The sequence below is a fragment of the Lepeophtheirus salmonis genome, chromosome 2, assembly GCF_016086655.4.
Source record: "Lepeophtheirus salmonis chromosome 2, UVic_Lsal_1.4, whole genome shotgun sequence".
NCBI lineage: Eukaryota > Metazoa > Arthropoda > Copepoda > Siphonostomatoida > Caligidae > Lepeophtheirus > Lepeophtheirus salmonis.
The window spans coordinates 9,698,120-9,716,782 of NC_052132.2; the positions used below are offsets into that span (position 1 = coordinate 9,698,120).

Genomic DNA, 18,663 nt, shown 5'->3' on the forward strand with positions numbered 1-18,663 from the left:
ATAGTTAAATCTTAGGTCGAATATAAACTAAATGATAATTGATATATCATAATTCAAATTTATAGTTATTAAAAAAAAAAATAATAATAATAATCGCGTTCTTTCTGTAATTTCAATTGGAAGAGGAAATTTTTTATATACCAGGCTGTCATTAATATTCTTTAATTTTTGAAGAGAAAACAATAAGTCAATGAGTTCTTATACAATAGACATAGTAAAAGAACCCAATGAATAAGTATAAGGTAATCACTCATATGTGAAAGACAAAAAGTTGCATTGAGTATTTGTTGTGGAGTTATTTGTTTAAGTCCCTGTTGGACATTGAGTAGAATTGAGGATTGACATCGTTGTAATTCCTGTATTTGCTAGATACGGAGTGGGGTTTGTACATATAAATATTCCTCTTACAGCTGATTGCAGCCAATCTAATAAAACGTCATGACAGCCAGGCTCATCTCCTTCTAAATATTCTTCAAATTGTCAGGGTGAGCATGTTAATTTTTTTTTTTTTTTATATATATAAAACTGGCATTTCATATTACTTGAATCTATGTTCATAGTCAGTGATGCATAAAATATGTCCTGCCGGTATGTAAAAATAAAAGAAACAGAAAATGAACGTGATAATAATAGTAATTTAAAAATTGTTTGAAAGTAGAGGAGTTTAGCTGTCATGACGTTCTATTAGATCTGCTGCAAGCAGCCGTAAAATAACAAGGACATATAGACTGGAATGACTTCGAAGTCAATCTTCAATTTTATTCCAAGTCCAACAAATACTTACACTTATAAATTCAGACCAAACCCTCATAGTTATTTCATGAACAAACGGAATACTTAATACTTTATGCTTAAACATTCCCTTTTTAAGAATTTAATAATAATGATAACAGCTTTGGAAAATAAAAAAAAAAGCTTATTCAAATTGCCACTAAGAAGAAGCCGCTCCCGCATTGTAAGGCATATTTTTACACCTCTTTTCATAGCCCTTCTAAATATAAGTGTGGACAACCTTTTTTTATTCCATTCACATAATTAAATCAGATGAATGCATAGAAATATACAATTGTTTAAAAATACCCAAAATTAAGTTAGAAAAGAAGGGAGTTTTCTCATGTTATTACAAATATCATGCAATATTAATAATGGATTTATGAGTTGTTAAAAAATGGAGAGAAGCCTCTCTTATAAAATGAAAATATAAAATGAATTGAGTCCAAGCATCTCACGATTGTTTAGTTCATACACAAAGGATCGCCAGTCTTCCCTATTGGGAGTTAAAGCGAAGATGGTGTAATTGTAGCAATTCCTAGATACAATTCTACCTTCTTCGGTAGCTAGCTAGGAAGGAAAAAGAGCCAAGCATAGAGAAGAAAGCTAGAAATATTAATAAAAGAACAAAAAATGACGTCATATTATACTACTAAATATACGTCACGTCTCAATATAAACAAACACACGTTGTCTGTAGAGTTTACTTACAACTGAACTTACATTTTTTAGATTATAATTTTAATTTAAATTAGCAATCCATGCTAATCATAAGTTAATTATGGGATTTAAGAAAGCAAATAAGAGGGCTCTTTTGAATCCTACTGGAAAAGGAGGAATCAAACCCAAGAGATCTAAACAGTTTTGGCAACAACGACCCACCATCAATTTCCAAGTGGAGGACAAAGATTCCGCCTCCGGTTCGGATGAAGAAGTAGAAGAGGAAGAAATAACTGAATATGATGCCTTGTTAAAGGTGTATGGAGCTCAAACATGTGATGTTCGTAGTGATGAAGAGTCCGGTAAATAAAGTGCCTATGATTTATTGATTAATATTTTTCGTCCTATTTTCCCTTTCTATCTAAAAATTAGAGACAGCGAAAGCGGAAAGTTGAAATTCAATCCTCCCAACCTCTTAATAATAAGAAAAGTACTTTGCTAACGAATATATATATTTCTAATATTATTGAAGTGGAAGAAAAGAGATCTCGACTCCTTCGAGTTATTCAAAAAATTAATACTTTCTAAGGATCTTGAAAGTAGATTAAAGTATCTTATGTAGTATCAATGGAGCGACTTTGAGTCGATTCGTGGACTTAGGGATGAGACCGGAGGATATCACGCCTCATAATCATGATTGCATCATTTTTTTCAGCCTTCAAGGATAGAGCATTTTCATTGACGTAATAAATTGCTTTACAATTGAAGGGGATGTCATCTTGGGGGATAAAAATTGATATATTACTACATATAATGAACAAATTTCCGATAAATCATGATGATACTTCATCAAATGGCTTAAAGTATAAAAAAGACTTTATTTGCTTTGAATACTACTTGATGCAAATGAGAAATACTGATATTTGAATTAAATCAAAGTAGTATCTACTAAAAAAATCCTTAAATATCGTAAGATTTATCCTCTTTTTTTTTTTTTTTTTTTTGATCGATTAGGGAGACGAAAAAAGTAGGATAATTAGAGAAAAATATTCTTTCTATTGTAATAGTTGATTTTTATCTACAATTATGGAATTTAGATCGTATAACGATGTAATAACATATTTTTAATACACTTTAAGGTTATTAATAAAACAACATTTGGCCATCGAGGGATAGATTTTTGATAAACAGTAGGGTTTATGTCTTTTTATTTGTAAATGTTCATCAAATTCAAGGCTCAATCCTATGGGAAATAGATAATTCCATTCCAGGGACTCACATGTGAGTCCATCGATATCCAAACAGAAAAATGATCAAAATATCCCTGAATATCACCATAAGAGATAATCTCACAATCCCGTCCACATATTGAAAATTTCCACCTTCTTTCAATATCTTATTAAGTGCTAATTGTCCGAATAACTCGAAAGAGTCAGCATCTCTCTCCTCCTACTCCAATAGGCAATAATATATAATTCGCATCGCGAAGTTCTTTCCTTAGTAGTAAGTGCTTGCGATGATTCAATTTTTCGCTTACGCTGTCTCCAATTTTGATATAGAAAGAGAAAATATGATGTGCGAGCCAAATTGTACACCCTACCCCACAATTTTTCAACCAATTATTTTACCGAACATTTTATTTTTTATCCAGTATTATTTATTGCTTTTGGGAAAGACAAAAATTAATATTTACGATTTTAAACGTGACAAAAAATATCGTGATCGTCAATAATGAATATTATATTCCTTAAAAAATAACTGCATTCGATATTTTTTCGTCCAAAAATATACAATAAAATGTCGTTAAGGGACAATTCAAATGCATTTAAGCGCTAGGTAATTTTGACTTAAACTATTTCACCTAAGGAAATTTTGCTTTAAAACCATTTTACCTCAGGGATATTTCGCCTTAACCCTTTATGACCAAATGTGGCAAATTTGGAAAATTATTTATAAAACAAATAACTGTGAATAACTTTAAGAAACTTATCATAGAGGTTAAGTACACGTTTGGAACAACACTGACACTATGTTTTGCGCAAAAACACGCTTGGGATCTCAGTTACATCCAAAAATCAATAGGTATGCACGTGTTTTGATTGCTCCTCCGCTCCAACAATTTTCTACTATGAATCCTATGAGCTATGTGCTCAAGTAATCATTATTTTAAATATTATCGACTTATAAATACATATTATGACATATTGCATTTGTATGCCCAATGTGACATATTTGACGATATAATTAAACAGTAAAAGTATGCCTTATGTACCAAATTTTGGACATGTCAATTAAATACACGTTTATATCAAAATATTTTATTTTTGTGCTAAATATGGGTTAGTGATACATAATATACTTCATATATGCGAGAAAAATTTAAAAATATAATTCTAACATAATTTGTTTCCTTGGAATTTTTTAAACAAAATATGTTATGTTTATTACTATAAAACCCATTAAATGATTGTTTTCTATTGGAAGACCACAATAACGACGTATATATATCATTTAATTATAAATTAATGCGTAATATCCTCGAGGTTAAATGGTTTGAGGAAAAATATCCTGAGGCTAAATTACCGGGCACCTTCATTTATATTTATTGTTTTTCACGGAATATCCGTAAACATTTTCTACATTTTAAGATGTTGATGAAGCTGAAGAGGAAGAGATATGCGAAGGAGAAATGGAGGAGGAAGAAAACGATATGGATGAGGAAGAAAACGGTTTGGATGAGGAAGATGTATCATTGAATGGAGTAGATGGGATAGATGAAGAAGATTTATTGTCGAATGAAGAAGAAAATGAAACTATCGATCTCGAAAGTGGAGAAGATGAAAATGAAACTATCGATCTCGAAAGTGGAGAAGAGGAAAATGAAACTATCGATCTCGAAAGTGGAGAAGAAGAAGAAGAGATTGTGGATACTGATATCGGAAGTGATATATTAGATGAAAATGAGGATGAATTTCCAGAGATGGATGACGAAAATGACACTTGTGGCCCCTCTGATCCTTTTGTATTTAGATATGAATTAGAACTACAGCCATCTATCATTCAAAACTTGGAATCTTCAAATCCTTATAAACCTATTGAAACTTTACAATTTAAAGTATTAGGACGTGCAGAACAAAGACTCTTAAATTTAGATAACGTTCAATTGTTAGAAGACCATTCTAAATCTAAATTGCTTGAAGAGGAACCCACTGAAGAAGACGATACAGGAAAGGAGTGTAAAAAAATCCGTTCCTTTCAATTGGATGCTATTAAGAAGCCACCTAAAAACTTTTCTTCACTCTCTCAAATGAACGTAATGAAACGTATTTTAAATAAGAATCCTGAGGAAAATTGGGGTCCCATGGAAAAGGAGTTTTTTTCTATTCTCAACTCTTACAAGGATATTTACTATCCACAAAGAGACGACAATAACTCGGGAAAATTGAGATCTGCATATGTGCTTCATGCAGTCAATCATATTTTAAAATCCAAGGCTAAAATAGTGAGTAATAATATCAAAAGTAAAGCTGGTAAAGAAGTCAGAGATCAGGGTCTCATCAGACCCAAAGTTCTCATTGTAGTTCCTTTTAGGGAGTCTGCTAGGAAAATAATAAATTCATTGAAGGATTGTGTGTTTTCCACTCCTGCTGAAATTTCTAAAAACGTCGCGAATAATCCACGCTTTATGGAGGATTTTGGAGGTATTGATGAAGAACTCCCTGAGAAAAGGAATAAGCCTGATGACTTTTACAATTTGTTCGCTGGAAATATTGATGATTCATTTAAGATTGGAATTTCCTTCGGCAATAAAGGAATTAAATTGTATTCCGAATTTTATTCAAGTGATTTGATCATTGCATCTCCCTTGGGATTGCGATTAATTATCGGAGTTGAAGGTGAAAAAGATAGAGATTTCGACTTCCTTAACTCTATTGAAATGCTTATTATGGATCAAATGGATGTGTTTTCAATGCAGAACTGGGATCATGTTCTAGAAATCATGTCTCAGCTCCACAAAAAACCTATAAAATCTCATGGAGTCGATTTTGGACGTGTTCGTCTTTGGTCTCTCAATGGCTTAAACAAATTTTATCGGCAAACCATTTTTCTTTCAAATATTAGAATGCCCGAAATTAACGCGTTATTTAATAAGGAATGTATCAACTATATGGGTAAAATAAAAATAAATAATCCTATTAAATTAGGAACAATTTGTCGAGTTTTGGGAGGAATAAACGTTCCTATGACATTCAGACGCTTTGTATCATCAGAACTGACCCGCTCACCGGAATGTAGATTTAACTACTTCGTCTCCAAGATTCTTCCTGATTATACTAAAGACTCGATGTTTCACACTCTTATTTTTATTCCGTCATATTTTGACTTTGTTCGCCTTAGAAATCATTTCAACGTATCTAGCCATGATTATGGAGAAATCTGCGAGTATACAAAGGATAAAAACATTGCCGCTGCACGTGATAACTTTTTCCACAATGAGCTTCACTTCATTCTTTACACGGAGCGATGTCATTTTTACAGACGATTCCGGATTAAAGGAGTGCGTCATTTGGTGTTTTATCAACTCCCACAGAATCCTCAATTTTATCCTGAACTTGTTAACCATATGCTTTTCCAAAATCGAAAAGGTGGGGGAAGTGATGGACATATGTCAGTTACCGTGTTATACGATAAATATGATGTCCATAGAGTGTCTGCTGTAGCCGGAACGGACCGCTGTTCAAAAATGTTTACTTCAGATAAATCAACTCATATGTTTATGTCTGATGAAAGATAATATATATTTTATTCTCTACTCTTAACATATAATATAACGAGAAATTTTTTCTATTTATGTTAGTCACTTGAAATGAAATGCCTGAAATGATGCGTGTTTTAATTATCTTTATTTAATAAGTATATGGACCTGATAATGTAAATGATTTAATCATTAGGAAGTAGATTGCACCATGTTTCTTACTGTTAAATCATATAGATAGTGCTAGCCGAAAAAGTGCTCTAATGTGAGCGGTTTTTTTCCACGGATTGTGGAAAATTACAATACATTTAGTTATGTTTGAAGTGAGAGCTCTACCAAGGAGAAAGAGAGAGGAAACGAACGCTGCTTTAGTGCATTTCAGCGAAAATAGGGTAGGAGTATAATGGAATTGGATTACTCAAATTATGCAAGTACATAATTAAGTGTTCATATTAATGAATGGTCATATCTTAGGTTACTTAAAATTTGTTATAAATATGAGAAAAATTAATATTACTATTCTCTGGAGCTCTTTTTAAGGCGTGTACAAATAGGAAGGGAAAAGCTTTGGTGTTTTTTGCAGGCTTTCTTTTATGATAGATATTTTTTTTCATAGTTATGCGTACTTTAAGTTCATTCGGTATTTTTCCTTCAATAACGAAGCTGGTAGAAGGACTTCCCTGTGTAATAAATATCTTCCCCTCGGATTGTTTCAAATACAATATGAACAACATCCCCGTTTATACTTGAGATAAAGGATATGAATATTTGGAGGAAAAAAAAGAAAAAACCTATGAGTAAGAAAATGAAAAAGTTTTGGAGAGGTATGTCCTGGAGATCTGAGTTCAAATAAAATAATTAATCAATATTACCTAATAATAATACAAAATTGCACTCATTCATATATCAAATTATAAGTCATGGGCACGCGTCAATTATGCACTTGTACCATTATTTTGTCTGTTTGATATTACAATTATTTTATTCCTTTTATGATTTCACAAGGAGTTATGCGCAATATTTTTTGTTTAGCCTTAATATGATTTCTGATGCAATATTTTTTAAATTTCTTTCCTTGAAAATTCATTGCTCTTTTCAAAAACATAGTTTAATCGTTTAAATATGTATGTTACATAGTATTGTGTCAGTCCTCAGAAACAGTTTTTCAGACTGTCGGTCATTCAGACTGCCAGTACTACAACTTATTAAAAAAAAAAGAAGAAATAAAATAGAATCACGTAATCAAGGACTGAACTTTATACGTTTTTAGGACTGAACTGGAAAGGACAGTAGTCTTCAGTCTTAAATAAGGACTGACACAGCACTATGTATGTATATTTGAATAGGAAGCTTTTATGATATTACTTAATGAGCCAATTAGTAAATGGATTATTATTTAATTATGTTTTATGCTTACAAAATAAAAAAATAGGTACGTAAGGAGATGTATCTTCACTTCTGATATGGAACACTCCTAATGAATAGCATCGTAGCTAATCCTTCTTCATTTGTAATTTATTAGTTGTATTTCCAAAAATGAGGGATAAGTTATTAGAACTATATATTTTAAACTATACGTTACATTGAATATCACATATTATTATTACTATTGGGTAAAAGTAATTGCGTATTTTCCCCTTTATATCAATGCTTTATAAAAAGTATTATAATCATCCGATTTAATCCATGTATGTCCGTTCTGTTCGATAACTTCATACTGCCATTCTTGTAGAAGACCTTGTTCCTAATGGGAACAAAAAAAATCCGATAACCAATTCTCACAGGCCTCGATTGAGGTCAAATTTGTATCCACAAGCGCGTTGACTATAGACAGGAACATGTGTTGGTCACTTAGTACCAGGTTCAGATTATAGGGGGTTGCATAAGAACTTCCCATCCGAGCTTCTGGCGCGTCATCAAACATGTATGCGGTCTTGGGTTGTCTTAGTTATGTTTTATCTCCTACTCACCAATGCTGCCCGCTTTTGTTCGATCGTTAGCTTCAAACGGTCGAATAGTTCACAGTAGACGGCAGAATTGAGTGGAGGAAAATTGCTCGAACCACTGTAGTGCAACAGGGACCGAAAGAGTATCTACCCCGTATACATCGCAAGTTTTCTTGGTCGCTTTCGACGCGTTTTTTTCTTCCAGGTAGTAAAAATGAAAATTTGACGAATTTCTTTCTGTAAGACCTCCTTACTCAACGCACTATAATTCACAACTGAACCGCCCAAGCGCAATACTGTCCAAAAGCGTTTGTGTTATACTCTCATACCTTTACAACACCTTATCGTATGATCCGATGTGACCAATAATGAATTAGATATCCTTAAAAAAGGGGCGATAAATATGAAAAAAAAATTCCGCCCAACCTAATAAAACTGATTAGATCCTAGATTTGCCATGAGTACAATATATATTGAATTACTCTCCTTTAATTACTTTAATTTTTAAAATAAATGGTACATTTTTATAATTCACTATTACATAAAGTGTAGAGGTGATGTTTTTAAATTTTAGTTAATCATCTCAGAAAATCTCATAATCACACGTAATTCTAAGTCTTTCATCTTATCTCAATCATCCAATTACGTTATTCAAATATATGATGATTAATATTATAATTTTTTTTTTGTAAATCCTATCGATTAAATTTTGTACTTATCATTTAAACTTAACTTATCTCTATAATCTTTGTTATAAAAATTAGTTACAATAGTTCAGAGAAGTATTATTCATGGGAAATTTTTTTAAACTTAATGAAGGACTCATGGATAAGGCTTGGGTACCTAAGGATTGAAATGATCTATTTAGTTGATACTTAAGCAAAATAATAACAAAAATATGTACAATATGTTTTTTTTTTTTGAAATTTTTTGAAAAAACTGTACTTAAATACTTAAGAAAAAAATAGGCCTGGCCAATAGCCAAGTTATAAATCAATTTCGTTTCATATTGAACGCTCAATTAGTCGCCATATGTAGTCAGCAAATGTTTCTTCGCTTGTTATCTAACAATGTTGTGTTCAAGTTGCAACTTGTATAAGCAAATTGTACAAGTTAGCATTTGTTCATCTTTTAATTACAAAATTGGTCATTCTTATTACCAATCATACATTTCAGTTGGATGTATTAAAATTACATGGTTGTTATGTACTAATGAGTAATATAACTGTAGGCATTAAAACTTCATAATGTGCAATAGAATACTAATACGAGTACTCTTTTAATTTTTATTAAAATAGACAAATATTACACCAATTATATCAATCAATCATCCATGGAATATTGAATTATCCTCATCCCAAGGACTGTAAATGCTTCATTTAAAATCATTGATCTCATTTTTGCTTGTACAAGTTACACAATATATATGAAGGCATATTATATATTATACAATCAATAGGCATGTAAAGGCATTTGATTGACGTTTTGTGGTGTTATATAATTTTACACAATCTCCTTTTATTTTAATTTGTTAGTCCTATTTTGACAAATTTATCTCAATGTAGAATAGTTTTGATGAGTAATAACCTATCAATTTCACATAAAGTTCTGATTAATGATAATAAATCCATACTTTTGTATAAAATAAGGGACTGGATAACATTTCTAGTTTTTGTTAAATATTGGAATCAGGGATGGGGGGGACGAGTAGATCGGTACTTGTGCTTTAGTGTCCTTAAGTCCTATAATTTAGTACTTATACATATACTTATAATATAACGCGAGTACTGATACGTATGAATACTTAAGTACTTTCGATATAAAATTATGAAAATATTTCACTTATTTCATTTAAAACCGATTTAAAAACAATAAATATTTTCCTCAATTGTAATACTCGTAAGTCATTAAATGTTGATATAGGGGGTCTGACAGAGCTGAATATATTATAAGGGGCGTATATATATACATATATATTTTTATTTTGAGGGGGGGGGGGGCTTTTAGAAAAGAAATCCCCCCCAAAAAAAAAAAAATCCCGATAACCTTTTTTTTTTAAATAAATAATTTTTTTTATCTAATAACTGTTTTTTAGAAGAAAAAAATCCTTAAATTGATTTTTTTTGGGGTGGGGGCTATTTAAAAAAAAAAAAATCTCGATTGGGGAGGGATCTTCAGCTCCTTCAGACCCCTCCCATCGGACGTCCCTGATTATCTATACCATTTCTAATTCAAAATGGAAATAGTGAATTTGAAAATGAGTATACTTTAATTCAGGGGCCTCATTAATTCCTTTTTAGAGGGCCTCAAGCCTCCCCGAAAGTTTTTGAGCCCTTTCTCCAGTCAATTTCAAAATGGAAAGTTATCCATTAAGAAAATAGGCTAAGAGAATTGGAGCTGAAATACAAAAAAGGTTTAACTACAAAAACCTGTGCTTGATGTATCGCTAGTAGTTATACAAAATAAAGTTAGTGCTGATTCAAATTTAAGATTTTAACTTTATAAAAGAATACACAAAAAATATGTTGTTATTATGTATTTGATTAAGTTACATATATATATGCTTTGTCAAACAATTTTTGGCCTTATATTAGGCTTATTAAATAATAGTCTTTCATTTTTATTAAATGTCCTACATTTTGAAGCCCCTTAAACTTACACTTTTATCTGAGTACTTTCAAATTTATAAGTATTTTTATTTATTTATTTAGAACTGAAGACTGGATTCCTGTCCAATCCAGTCTTGTTCCGGTCCAGCTTAGTCCTGACACTTACAAAGTTTGATCCTTGATGATGCCACTCAACTTTATTTATTACTTTTTAAATCAGTTTTACAACTAACAATCAGAAGGACCGCTTCTTACAACTAATATCACCGATTCCAAGATTAGACTGGACCGAATAAATACGGAATGACACAACACTAATTTTTAATACTTGTAAATTACTTAAATACCTAAGAAAATAAGCTTTATATATGTACTTGTACTTAAAATGTCAATGAAGTACTTGTATTTGATTTAAGTACATTTAAATGTACTTGGGTCCATCCCTGATTGGAATTCTACTGTAACTTATAATATACGTCACAAGTTTATGATAACCCTTGTACATATATTATCATTTGATTGCTTTACTTTATGAAATCACCTTCTTTAGAAGTAATGTCAATGACTAAGTGATTTGAGTACTATTATAAAAGCATATTCCAGCAATGTTTATTTATTAGAAAAAACTTAATGTAAATAATGTTTGTGTGATGATTTCTCGTATGCAATCATGTCAAACTTCTGTCATTAGATATCCTATTTGTAAATTGAATCTATGACAATTTCCCTCCAGATGAAAAAACATTCATTGGGTATTGAGTAACTTTACATATGTAATTTATATGTAAATTCGACAATTTTTTTTACAAGTTTCGAAATGTTTAAATATTTTATCTTCATATTTACAAATCATTATTTGTGAAGCGTTAACATAAAAATATCTTCAAGAAAAATCAAGAAAAAAAAAAAGAAAATACTAATTTAAATTTTTTTACTTCATAAATATATACAGCCTAGTATTTCATAGACATATTTGAGTCAACTATAGGCTTTGTATTCAAATTTGTGGGATGGGTCAATATATTCAGGAACTTTTGTTTTAGTTTAGAACCTTTATTTAATATAAAAGATCTATATTAGCCCCGATATAGCCTCTTTCGAATAAAATATATTAATTTATCATTCTGTGACGATATATTTTTCCTATTTGAAGTGCAATTTGTGGCACATCAAAAGGGTTAATAAGAATTATTTGTTGAAAGAAATGGATGATAATTTGTCGAGGAATAGAAATGCAATCCAGTCTCAATTTTGAGAATGATGATTCTCAATTGCTTTTATTTTGACGGCCTACATATTTAAAACAAAAAGGAATCGTTTAAGTAATTCAGTATATTCTGTACGTATTTTTGATTGTAGTATTCGAATGAGGCACTCTATCAAATTATGGACACTAAAAAAAATATTTTTTTAAAGCATAATAGAAAAAGTTTTTATCAATTTTAACGTGTAGAACATCAATTATTAATTTGTATGTGTAAAGAGACATCATTCATAAATTATACTTTATCACAATTCAAAGAATCGATATGTTTTGTCACTTTGAACTTAGATTTTTTATACTCAGTTGACCTCAATAATATTAATGTCCAATGATGATGATCTATTAATCGTTTTCTAGAATAAATGGCTTTACCTGATTTTCTATGCTTGATGACATAAATAGTGATAAGTTTATTAATGGCTACCTTTGTCTTATAACTTAGCAAATTATATTTGCCTAACTACTTTACTAATTATGCAAAGTGTATTTATTCCAGAGGTACTATTAATGGATTTGTTTTAGAAACAGAAAATGTTAATCTACTAATTGCTTTGTAGTAGTCCCTAGAAGTGTTGTGTAGCTGCTTATTTAGGACTGAAGACTTCAGTACGATCCAGTTCAGTGTCGGTCCTGTTCAGTTCGGTCATACACAACAGTCTTAAAGATTATAAAGTTCAGTCCTTGATGACATCGTTACTCAACTTTATTTCTTCTTTTTAAATCAATTCTAGTACTGAAAATCCGAAGGACCAGTCTCAATGACTGATTTGACCGGTCCTAAGACTGGATTAGAGCGAATAAGTAAGAATTGCCACAATGTTATTTTCTATAGTCATGATAACAAGGGCAAAGCATTCAAACAGAATCAGTTTTAGTGGAGCACTTGTCCTAGGTCCTACTTTGACCATGGGTTCACACTGGATAGGCTTTTGTAAAAAAATAATTTATTAATACACTAACAATATTAATTTCTAAATTTTATGAAGACCATATAAATGGAAAAAGTAATGAGTGTGGATCAGGAAGAGCAAGAAGTGGTTCGTAATTTTTGCGAAATGGGATGTAATTGTAAATTAGAGCCTCAAGAATCCTGTGAAAAGAAAAGTCCATGCAATAAATCCTTTTTTTAAGAAAATGTCATTTTCAAAATAGAAAGAAATATTATATTCTATATTATTTCATTAATATTGCCTCTAAAAATATTTTTTGTTCTTCTAAAAAAAGAAAAACCCCTTAAATAGTGAAAATATTTTAAAAGAAAAACAAATTTTGAAAAGAAATAAAAGAAAAGAGCCCTATTAACTTACGGGGGCATCAACATGATTTTTTTTTTTTGGGGGCTTAAAATAAAAAAAGGATACAAATTTCTTGAGCTCCCACCAGCCCTTTGGACGTCCCTGATTTATCCTTGCCATTAGGTAAAGTTTTTTTTTTTTTTTTCACCTTAAACCAATGGTCTTGAAACTAATCAGGGAAACTAAATCATTAATTTATATTTTGAGTAGGATACTTATTAATGAACAAAGTTGCATAGTTGTTACATGCTATTGTCATAATTAGTATTTAGTCCTTTTTCGGGACGAAAGTCTACAGTCCCTTTCAGTTTAGTGTCGGTCCGATCCAGTTCAGTCCTACATATCACTCCTAAAAACGTATAAAGTTCAGTCCTTGATGACGTCATTACATTTTTTTAAAAATAATCAGTTGTAGTTCTGACAGTCCGAAGGACTGACGGTCATGAAGACAGGTCCTAACACTAGATTGAACTGAACCTAATAAATAAGGACTGAAAAACACTACATAAACACGTTTTTGCAACTCGGGTGCTGGCTTTTTGTATAGGAGGACCGGGTTAGAGTTACCATGGATGACTCATCATTAATATGAGGCTTGTTTGAAGGAAGCAAATTATTATTTGGTGTAATATTACATATTGCTTACATGAAAAAAACAACAACTTAATTTATCCAAAGTCCATCGTTATAAGATGAACTATAATAAAGTATTGATTTTAATCTTTAAAACTATTCATAAATCTTTAAAAAAAATAAGAAAAACACTTTTAAACTTGACGACGGATGTGTTCATGAGCGTAGAGCTCATGTACACATCCATGGTTCCTTCCCTGTAAATTTGGGTGATAAATGGGTTATGTTGAATTAACTAAAGTAGAAATTCATACAAATGCATTTCATTTGTATCCTTCAACAGCTCTTAATGCACATATTGTATTTTATGCTTATGTATCTATGCTAAGAAATTTGTTATTTTGGCTATAACTAAGTTGCCCCCGCGGATTGAAGACTATTAACTGCGCATAAAATAAATTTGACTTGATTATTATCTCGTATACTTGAACTTCATTAAACGCCCTTTTACTCTTAGCAAGACTGTACAAATAGCGTATTTTAAATTATACTATTTTATCATTTATTTACATAGATACCATGTATATGATTGAAATTTTAGTCAATATGAGAGTAGATATAATTTGAAACTGTAAAAGACGGTGAAAATTATTATAAACAAACGAAAATAACATCATCGTAGAAAATCCAGTTTTTCAAAAAAGTGTTAAAACATATATTGATTTTTTTCCTTCCATTTACATTCAGTTTCAGTGTTGAATCATAAGGCAATGAAGAGACATAGGGAGTCAAGAAGACATTCTACACCTGTAATACTCCCTAGTATAACGCTCACATCGGATGATTCAAAGAATCCTCTTCCGTCTGTCCTTCTGCCTCACATCAAAGATGCAAACAATTCTAACAAATTTGATGAATCACCAGAGGACAAAAACGTGTGGGAAGCCCTCCGTGAGAGAATTGCTGAGAACACGGGTGCAAAACAGTTGAACTCTCTTATGGCTCAAGTTCGCCTCAAAAGAAGAAAACAGTTAAGACATATGAGTGCGGATTTTAGTGCTGGAACGTCTCCAACACAACATCCAGGTGGTATTCTTAAAAGTACTCCTTCGAGCTCAAACTCCTACTTGAATAATTTCATTCACCATTCTGAGCGTAGAAAGTCAGTCAGTTTTTGTGAAACAGAGAGTGTCAAGGTGTTTTCCATCAAAAGTAGTAAGGTAAAGATTTGAGCGTATTGTTCATGTATCACCAACATGCGTACACGCGTACTTAGTTATATATCCACTAAATATCCTACCTAACAACAGGAAAATGAAAAGGATGATGAATCTGAAAACTTTGATGAGTCTGACGAGGATCAAATTAAGGAGCCGGATCAATGTAGAAAGCAACTCATTCCTACCTTTGTGTTCCCTAATAAAAAACCCGATTTTCCATCATATGTAAGAAAAAAGGTGCTGGTTCTTGAGGCTTTGGATATTCAACAAAATGGTTGCACGGATGAAGATGGAATATCTGTTATTGGTATTATTCGAGTTAATCTTTCAAGGCTAAGAGCCTTGGAGACCGAGGATCAGCGAAAAAATGGACAACAAGTTATTGTTGGTGTAGCTTACTCTCTCGATGACTGGAAAACCAAAATGGTAACCTTTTTTAAACTACATACATACATAATTTGATCATAAAAAAATAACTTCCGAAAAAAATGTACAATCTTTATTTTTACATGTTTTTATGTTATTTAAAAAAAAATCGGATTTAGTCATATCTGTAACATTTATAAAATATTTGAATGTATTGATTTTCTTTCAACTTTTACCACCAATTAATTATATCATGGTACTTCACATATATGTGGTGTGTCAACATAAAAACACTCTAAAATCAGCAGAAAATCCCTTTTTTTTTACTTCATATATGTTATACATGCAGCCCAATATTTGATAGACATACTTGAGTCAATTATAGGCTTTGTGTTCAAATTTGTTGTATGAGTTAATATACCCAAGAATTTTATCAATAGCTAAGAACACTTATTTGATATGGCCCCTTTCAAATATCTATCAATTTCTCATTCTTTTGTTGTGATAATCAATTTTGATAACTTTGAGTGTAATTTGCAACACACGCACAGGGTTAATAAGACTGATTTGTTGATAGAAATTGACGGTGATTCGTCTAAGAGTACAAATATATTCCACACGCAATTTTTGAGGAAAATCATTCTAGGTTGTTTGTCTGTTGAAGGGCCACATATCAACTCTGATTAAATATTAGCAAACTTTGGAATGTGTTCTGAAGATAATCTTTATCAATATGATGGATTTATTTATATAAATATTATTGTGTCTATTTGTTTATTTATACGAGTTGCAATTATGTTTTAATTTTTCATCTATTTGATCACTTGTCGATTTTGTAAGTTTGCCACTGATATAAATTTTATATAAGATTGAGTATTGAGCAGGGACATCAGGCTGGAGGAGATGTACCACCCCCAGATTAAGGAGTTTTTACTTTTTACTAGAAAATTTAATATTTGAGTTTTCTTATCAAAATATTTGAAATTTAATTTATTTTTTAAATTTTTTTTCAAAAAAGTTAATTTTCTGTTAATAGCTATGGATTAATGAAATTCTTCTCCAAAAAATTTAGTTTTTGAAATTTTTATTAAAAAAAATTATTTTGTTTTGTAAACAACTTTGGATTTTTGAATTTATTTTATCAAAAAATTGAATTATTTGTCTCTAGCTATGGATTTTAGCAGTTTTCTGAAAGAAAATTAATATTCCCAATTTTTTTTTTTGAATTTTTTTACTATTTTTTTTTTTTTTGTGAACATGTGGGATTTTTTGAAAAAATTTAATATTTAATCACAAAATTTTGTTGTGAACAGCTATGGATTTTGTAAAGTTTTTCAAAAAAAAAATAATTTTTTGAAAATAACTATGGATATTTTCTGTGCCTGCCCGAGGGAAGGAGATTGTTGCGATAGATTTTTGAGAGGAGTCTATCCTCCTTTCAATACGGTGAATTTGTCCTTTCTCCTTTGCAGAGAAATAACCTTAAGACATAATGCTAGACGATGAAGATGGTGTTCTTAAGGTTATACTCAGCATTTTTCCCTCTCCAACCACTTTTTATGGCCATATCTTGGGGTGATAGCCAAATTGTCATAACAAAAATATTTACTTTACAGAATTAAGCTTGAAGATTTTAGATAATGGGGTGTTCCTATTTTGAGAATAAAATAGATCTGAGACATTCATTTCAACAGTCTGAGTTACTCTTTTTTTTTAAATTATACTTTAGGATGACATATAGGCAATAGCAAAATTTGTTAGTTAGCACAATTTTGGCTTCTAACTTGGGTATAATTTACTTCTCCGTTAAAATAAACCTACCATTAAAATTATCGACCGTTCATTTCTTTATCATTGGACAAACTTACAAATTCGCCAAGGGATAAAATACTTATTTTCTCCACTCCACAAATAATGATCCGTCATTTTAGCTTTTAAAATCACCTTGAAGGATGTGACAAGGATTTTTAATTATGTACATGGATTTATCAAACCTTTCCGACTTGTCCCTTTGACCAAAAATATGATTGATTTGAAAAATTATTTGTATTATTATTTGATTTTAAATTAAATTCTGTCTTTATTTCAGACTTCCAAATCTTTCAAAGTTCCTTCAGCATATATTCGACGTCATCCTTCTTTAGATGATGTTAACTGTGTTTTCATGCGCTTTTGCATCGACTGTGATGAATTGGACGTTGGTACAACATTAAGTATGAGTCTATGGTGTGCTGACAAAATTGCATCTAAAAGTACAATTCGATTTGAGGATAACAATGAAGGATCCTACTATAAGCTCAAATGTACTTCAAAATTAAACCAATGGGCTGCTGAAGCAGCAAAACAACTGAAGAACTATGCTCCTATTGTCAGATACAATACAAAATTTTATACCAAGGCAAATGTTTGACCATGAATTTTTTATATGTGTTTATGAGTGTTATGTATAAATGCTTTTATAAAAAAATGTCTTGCAAATATTTTTTTTTTACTGTCAAAAATTTTGTTAAATAGTACATACATATGTTATAATGGAAAATGCTTATTTTTTATATTAGAATAAAATAATCATCAGAATATCCTGAAAAATGTGATTAATTAATGTTATAATGTGCATTATATGATAAAAAGCAAGGTTATACCATAACGCGCGTACCACTGATGTTTGACTTCCACCACACTTTTTAATATTGACGTCATAGTGTATGAGTGGTTGCGTGTTTTGTAAAAATCTGTTTTACTTGCCCAACAGTCACTACGATACATCAAATTGAAAATTCTAGCAATAGTCACGCCGTAGACTATGATTGGTTGCGTGTTTTGTCAAAATCTGTGTGTCTCGCACAGGAGTGGGTGAGATACATCAAATGGAAAATTCTAGTAAGCCCGATTATATGATGGTCTAACCTTGTATTTCTTTTAACCTTGATAAAAAGAAAGGGGTACGTTTACCAAAATCTACCATCACCACTTTCTCTTTCTAATTATTCTTCCTTTTTTTCTCTCTTTCTATACCAATAACTTTTTTCCCTGCTATTACCTAAGCAATGCATAACAAAAATTTTTTTTAATTTTACACTAATTCTACATGGGAAAAAATACTGTTTAAGCTTAGCAATCGGTTGAAAATAGTTATAGGGAGTCATTTCAATAAAGTGAATAAAATAATTAAAAAATTGAATGAAAAAACAACAACGTGTTTT

At 30.8% G+C, this 18,663-nt stretch overlaps 2 protein-coding genes and 1 long non-coding RNA gene across 5 annotated transcripts; 2 read left to right on the top strand and 1 right to left on the bottom strand.

Moving 5' to 3' along the window:
- Positions 1 to 1,422: 1,422 nt before the first annotated feature.
- On the top strand, positions 1,423 to 6,316 carry LOC121132495 (U3 small nucleolar RNA-associated protein 25 homolog). Of its 2 annotated transcripts, none has more exons than XM_040727909.2 (2): positions 1,423 to 1,793; positions 4,080 to 6,316. In XM_040727909.2, exons 1-2 carry the CDS (start codon positions 1,553 to 1,555, stop codon positions 6,224 to 6,226), a joined length of 2,388 nt encoding a protein of 795 aa, XP_040583843.1. In that variant the 5' UTR covers positions 1,423 to 1,552; the 3' UTR covers positions 6,227 to 6,316. The 2 variants fall into 2 exon arrangements, with proteins under 2 accessions (XP_040583843.1, XP_040583844.1); XM_040727910.2 differs by lacking the exon at positions 1,423 to 1,793 and adding an exon at positions 1,846 to 3,267.
- On the top strand, positions 5,144 to 18,049 carry LOC121132496 (uncharacterized). Of its 2 annotated transcripts, none has more exons than XM_040727911.2 (4): positions 5,144 to 7,011; positions 14,622 to 15,094; positions 15,185 to 15,520; positions 17,550 to 18,049. In XM_040727911.2, exons 1-4 carry the CDS (start codon positions 6,948 to 6,950, stop codon positions 17,868 to 17,870), a joined length of 1,194 nt encoding a protein of 397 aa, XP_040583845.1. In that variant the 5' UTR covers positions 5,144 to 6,947; the 3' UTR covers positions 17,871 to 18,049. The 2 variants fall into 2 exon arrangements, with proteins under 2 accessions (XP_040583845.1, XP_040583846.1); XM_040727912.2 differs by having other exon boundaries at positions 5,144 to 6,984.
- LOC121132497 (uncharacterized) lies at positions 7,725 to 8,597 on the bottom strand. Its single transcript, XR_005869351.2, has 2 exons — positions 8,158 to 8,597; positions 7,725 to 7,931 (listed from the first exon to the last, which is right to left on the bottom strand). It is a non-coding gene; the product is annotated as an uncharacterized lncRNA (long non-coding RNA).
- Positions 18,050 to 18,663: the final 614 nt, after the last annotated feature.